Source organism: Sinocyclocheilus anshuiensis, unplaced genomic scaffold (assembly GCF_001515605.1).
Source record: "Sinocyclocheilus anshuiensis isolate Anshui unplaced genomic scaffold, SAMN03320099.WGS_v1.1 scaffold1027, whole genome shotgun sequence".
Lineage (NCBI taxonomy): Eukaryota > Metazoa > Chordata > Actinopteri > Cypriniformes > Cyprinidae > Sinocyclocheilus > Sinocyclocheilus anshuiensis.
In genome coordinates, this window is record NW_015547697.1 from 948,737 (window position 1) to 955,418 (window position 6,682).

The 6,682-nt window shown below is 41.5% G+C and overlaps 1 protein-coding gene across 1 annotated transcript in view; it reads left to right on the plus strand.

The window, feature by feature from the left end:
- Positions 1 to 6,682, plus strand: part of LOC107703663 (serine/threonine-protein phosphatase 2A 55 kDa regulatory subunit B beta isoform-like) — an 18,054-nt gene that overhangs the window by 9,296 nt on the left and 2,076 nt on the right. Inside the window, exon 8 of the mRNA XM_016506388.1 lies at positions 5,597 to 5,766. Coding sequence (XP_016361874.1) covers positions 5,597 to 5,766 — 170 coding nt within the window. The remainder of the gene's footprint in view (positions 1 to 5,596; positions 5,767 to 6,682) is intronic.

A 6,682-nucleotide genomic window follows, 5' to 3' on the forward strand; every position in this document is an offset into this window, starting at 1 on the left:
GACACGGGTCACGACGAGGCGTTCCCCATAGCGACCCCTAGAGGACGCAGTTCGAAGTTCCCATGAAAGGGAACTGGGTTTTAGGTTAAATAAAATGTAACTTAAAGGGTAAATTCACCCAAAAATGAAAATTAGCCCATAAATTACTCACCTAGGTCATCCTAGGTGTATATGACTTTCTTCTTTCAGACGAATCCAATCGGAGTTATATTAAAAATGGTCTTTGTCAATGCAAAGATGAAAATATAAGAATCATGTGTGGCCTAAATCCTGGCCCTCACACACCCCCCCACCCAAGATCTCACGCTGGTAAGCGGGAGAGGAAGTCAGCAGTGGTATTACTTTTCCCGGCACATGCTGGATGTTAAACTTATAAGGCTGTATAGAAAGGTACCAGCGGGTAATTCTAGCATTGGTATCCCACTTTCTGTCCATCCACTGTAAGGGTCTATGATCAGTTTCAATGGTAAACTCTCTACCAAGAAGGTAGTACCTGAAGGTATCTAAGGCCCACTTCACCGCCAGGCACTCCTTCTCAACGGTGGAGTACCGTACCTCCCTTGGATACAGCTTTCTACTGATGTATGCCACTGGATGTTTACTGTCTGACTCTTCCTGAAGGAGTACTGCACCAATGCCAAGATCAGAGGCATCAGTCTGCAACACAAATGGCTTCCCAAAATGAGGACAATAAAGCACTGGATCTTCACATACGGCAGCCTTTATGTCCTGGAAAGCTTCCTTTGCTTCCTTTGTCCAGCAAATCTGGTTAGGGCAATTCTTTCGAGTCAAATCAGTCAGAGGTGCCACACGAGCAGAGAAATTTGGTACAAATCTTCGATACCAACCCGCCATCCCTAAGAATGATCGGATCTGAGTTTTTGTCTCTGGCAGAGGGCAATTTTGGATAGCCTCAATCTTTTGAAGCTGAGGTCTAATGACCCCATTACCAACTACATACCCTAGGTACTCGGTTTCCTTTTTAGCCAGGGCACATTTGGAAGAGTTAACGGTGAGACCCGCCTCCTGAATGCGATGGAACACCTCCTTCAGATGTTGGAGATGTTGCTCCCAGGATGAACTATACACGATAATATCATCCAAGTATGCAGCTGTGTAATCAGAAAGGCCAGACAGTACATGATCCATAAGTATTTGAAATGTAGCGGGAGCCCCATGTAACCCAAAGGGCATAACAGAAAAATGGAAGACCCCCCAAGGAGTACGAAAAGCAGTCAACTCTTTTGACCGAGCAGTCAAGGGGACCTGCCAATAACCTTTACATAGGTCAATCGTGGTTATCCATTTAGCTTGGCCTAGGCGATCAATCAGTTCAACAATCCTGGGTGTTGGATAGGAGTCGAATCTAGAGACGGAATTAAGATAACGGAAGTCCACACAGAAACGGAGACTACCGTCCTTCTTTGGAACCAACACCACAGGACTACACCAATCACTTCGAGAGGGTTCAGTGATGTTCATGGTCAACATTTGATCCAGTTCCTCTTTTAAAGAGGTCAAAAGCCGTTCAGGAACACGATAACTCCTACGTCGAGGGACTGCTCCATCACAAAGTACTATGTCATGGTGTACCACATTTGTTCTTCCAGGTGTATCTTTAAACACCTCTGGCCTACAGAGATCTCGAACCTCAGCCTGTTGATGTACTGAAAGATGCTGAAGGTCCAAAGTAACATTAGAAGGAATGGGCAGGTACTGTTCGCAAACTTCCTCTTCATCTTCCACCCTGCGAAGCATTAGGACCTCTACCCCTGTATCTGACCTCTCATGCCACTCTTTTAATAAATTGATATGGAGTACCCGTTTGGATCGACTCTGCCCTGGTAAGGCAATCTCGTAAGTGGTAGACCCCAGCTTCCGGACCACCTCAAAGGGTCCTTGCCACTTATCCAGTAGCTTACTGTTGTCAGTTGGCAGCATCACCAATACCTTAGCTCCTGGCTGAAAACTTCTGGCTCTGGCCTTTTTGTCATACCAGGTTCGTTTGAGATTACCTTACCTTTGAGATTCGATCAAATTCTCGTGAGCAAGTTGTGTCATACCCTCCAGCTTTTCCCTCATTTGCAGGACATAGGAAACAACACTCTGGGAGCCAGTGATCCTGTGGCCTCCTTTCCAGGTTTCCTCCAAAAGGGCCAGGGGTCCTCGGACATCCCGGCCATACAACAGTTCAAAAGGGGAAAACCCCAAGGAAGCCTGAGGTACTTCCCTGTATGCAAATAAAAGATAAGGGAGCCACTGGTCCCAATCAGCCCCTGTCTCATTAACAAATTTGCGTAGCATTTGCTTAAGGGTCTGGTTGAATCTTTCAACCAGCCCATCTGTCTGTGGATGGTAGGGTGTAGTCCTTATGCCCTTTATCCCTAACAACTGATATACTTGTTTTAATAGTTTGGACATGAAGTTGGACCCCTGATCAGTCACTATGGCCCTAGGGAAACCCACTCTAGAAAACAGCTGAATAAGGCAAAGAGCTACATTCCTGGCCCTTACTGTCTTAAGGGGAAAAACCTCCAGATACCTAGTGGCATAATCAGTGATAACCAACATATACCAGTTCCCTGTCTTACTACGTTCAAGAGGCCCTACCACATCCATTTCCAGCTGTTCAAATTGTACACCTACAACAGGAAATGGTTCTAAAGGAGCTTTAGGGGGACCTCTACTAGCTGTATATTGGCACTCTGAACAACTACAAAAATCACCCACATCCTTTCTCAGATTGGGCCAAAAGAAATGATGGCCAATACGAGCTATGGTCTTTTGTCTCCCTAAATGACCTGCCCATGGGACCGAATGGCCTAACTGAAGCACCAAATCTCTTGCCTTCTGTGGCACAACCATCTTTGCCTCTACACCCTGCCGCCTATACAACACTCCATCCTGTAAAGAAAACTTATTCTCATGGCCTTCTTGACTACACTGACTATGGTACCCTTGTGCCTCTCGGTACAATGGCCCAATCTCTAAATCATCTTGTTGTAATTGGCCTATATCTTGCAGGACTTCAAAGTGTGATTTAAGCTGTTCAGAGAGGGGCTCTTCCTCAACACTATTTGCAACAAAGTTACATTTTTCCTGTCTCCTTTGCCTCCTCGACTTACGGGACTTCCCTGATTGATCATCTAATTCTGAATCAAAGAAAGGTAATGCACTGATATATTGGGTATCTTCCTCTCTCTCCCTAGCCATAGACCGTGTTTCAGCCATATTATATTCATGACGACCAGGCAACAAATCAAACAACACTGGTAAGTCTTGGCCTAAAAGCATGGAGTATGGAAGATCATCGACCAGACCAACATTCAGCAAATAAACCTGCCCTTGCACTTCTACATGAACATCAGCTGTTGGATAACATTTCTCATCTCCATGAATACAACGTATAGGCACCTTTGAAACAAAATTTCTGAGATTCTCTGAAACTAAATCTGTATGAACCAATGACTGCATGCTACCTGTGTCCACTAAGGCTCTTACTTCCTGACCATTAAGGACTACAACAGTATAATGCAAGGGAACATCTCTTTGCTCAGTGTGGACAGGTCGCGGCACACTACACAAATAAGCATTGGTAGAGGGATTGTTGGGACACTTAGGTTTAGTGTGACCCTCCTGTCCACACTGATAACACACAACACCCTTTCTGCTATTAAACTTTTGATTAGGGATTTGAATGACAGGACCACCCCGATCACCCACAGACTTACACTCACTTGTGGACTTGGTCCCGGATTGAGACATCTTCGCCTGATTTTTGATTCTTTGCATCCCCGCCACTGGTTGTAAGTCCAGACAGAGTTCTTCCGTCGAGCTGACAGGAAAACATCTGCCAAAGCTGCAGCCTCAGAAGCCGTTTTTGGATCACGTTCTTTGATCCATATTTGCAGGTCAGAGGCTAACATGCGCAGAAATTGTTCCAACAAAATTACTTCACCAATGTCTTCCTTGGTTCGATTCTGGGGTTGAACCCACTTATGATACAGTTCCTTTAATCTCACGTATAGCTCTTTTGGGGTTTCATCCTTCCCTACATCGGAAGACTGGAACTGCAGACGATAACTTTCTGGGTTAATATCATATTTGTTAAGTATGGCTGTTTTGACCTTCTGATAGTCGAGGGATTCAACAATATCCATATGTACATAGGCACTCCTAGCTTTACCTGTTAGTAGGGGCACTAATCTAACTGCCCAGTCGGTTGTCGGCCACCGACACGCCACTGCTATTCTTTCAAAGGTAGTGAGGTAGTGCTCAATGTCATCTAACTCTGACAGCTGCTGCAGGTGTGGCTCCTTCTGAATTGCCGGTGATCCTACCCCAGGGTAAACATTCTGATGAGGAATTGGTGATGCTGCTGGCGGTCTGCTACTGGAACTTTGCAGAAATTCCTGAGAAGTTTGTTGGATGGATGGATGGGAGACAGAGTCATCATGAGTACTAGTGCTGAGCCCTGGATTAGGTACAGGAGTGGTACGGACATGCACTTCTTGTTGAAGCAAGCCGAACTGATGATGCAGGGCCTTCCATCGGGCTTCCTGAAGAACTGCTTCCTGCTCATACGGCTGTCTCGTGCCTGTTGCATGGTAATGTGTGTCTGAAACAGATCTTTGAGCTCTTGGAGAGAACCATCTTGAGAAAGTTTACCCATTTCCATCTCAGAACCTTCCCGTCCTGCTGTGGCTCCCTCGGTAACTTCCTTAGCTTGTCCTGTCAAAGCTTTCTTTGGCCCCATCCTTGAATAAGGGCACGAAAATTATCCAGGTGTGTAGTCGCAGGGCAAAAAAAAAAAAAAACTCACTACTGCCCCTAGTGGCATCCCACTTCTGACACCAGTTGTGATGGATCTGCCATGAGCATTAGCAAATCACAACAAAAAAATAGTCCATAGCCACAAACAGGAGCAAAGTGGTCTTCAATCGTGACAGTCTTTATTGAAGCTTGCTGAAGCAAGATAAAAGGTGATCAAGCCGTCTTTCCATTTATTGATCAATGCAAAGATGAAAATATAAGAATCGTGTGTGGCCTAAATCCTGGACCTCACAGACCTCAACGTCATCCGCCCGGAGCTGCTTCCGTGTACAACTGTTCACGCAAGCTACATTAAAGTGATTATTACGTTTTGAATATGGATATTTTTCTTACAAAAATGCATCGATTCGCTACACGAGGCCTTTGCTCACCCCCCGGAGCCGTGTGAGACTTTTTTTTTTAATGGATGGGCGCTTTTTATTTAACTTCTTTTGGACTGATGCATGCAACACCCGCTGAGTGCCATTAAACAGCTTGAAAGATCAAAGACAATTTTTAATATAACTCCGACTGGATTCGTCTGAAAGAAGAAAGTCATATACACCTAGGATGACTTGAGGGTGAGTAATTTATGGGCTAATTTTCATTTTTGGGTGAACTAACACTTTAAGTTAAATAAATCACTTAAACTTCCAGATCTGAAACCCAATTTGCCATTGTCAGTATTTAATGTAAGGTGGTTTACTTGTTATAGTATTAATGTCCTAATAGTTTATATTTTTATATTATAATGTCGTGTGTGTATATGTGCTAACTCCATTAGTGTTTGAAGAAGCAGTGGATCCATCCCACCGATCGTTCTTCTCCGAGATCGTTTCCTCAGTGTCAGATGTGAAGTTCAGTCATAGCGGCCGCTACCTGCTCACTAGAGATTACCTCGCTGTTAAAGTCTGGGACCTCAATATGGAAAATAAACCAGTGGAGACATACCAGGTCTCTCACCTCCTCACTCACTCACACTTATACACAAACTCACACAGTGTTTCAGTGAGAAAATATGCAAGCTTCTCAGTGCATATGAAGCTGGTTTGGTTTACTAACACAAAAATAAGAAAAAGTACCATTGCAATACGGTGTTTCTTGTACAACCACAATGGTGTTACCAGTGGTTCTTAATTCTGAGACTCATTCCTGTAAAAATAGAAATAGGTGTGATATTATGAAGATAAAATGTTGTTTGCAACATTAAATGGATTTTTATATATTTATTGCACTAAAGCTAAAATAAATTATTAAAATATGTGGAAAATATTTACTTTGTATTAAGTTTAAAGTTTCTGCCTTCTATTAAGTATACATTATTATTTAGAAATAAATATAATTAAAATAAATTATTATAAAAAATATGAAATGTTGCTATTGTTAAATAAAACTAAAACTGTTATCAAAAATAATTGTTGTTAATTAAAATTAACTTAAAATACAAATACATCTAAATATTAAATGAAAAACTAACTTCAAAATAAGTTTAAAGTACTAAAATGACAACAACTAAAATTAAAATAAATGAAAGCTAAATAGGAATAATTATAACAACAAAAAATACTCGCAAATATATAAAAATAAAAATGACAAAAATTACTAAAGCTTCAAATAAAATGGAAAAATAGCAGCTAGTAAAATATGAAATGCTATAATAGTATATCAATTATACTAAAATACATATACACAGAGATATGCACATTATGTAATGTAAAATTAAGTAGATTTACCTTACAATTTGATAAATCTTATATATTTCTTATATCTGTTACTATTGTTCTTTTTTATTTATTTAATTTTTCTAGTGATTGTATATATATATATATATATATATATATATATATATATATATACTTTTCTTTGTAAA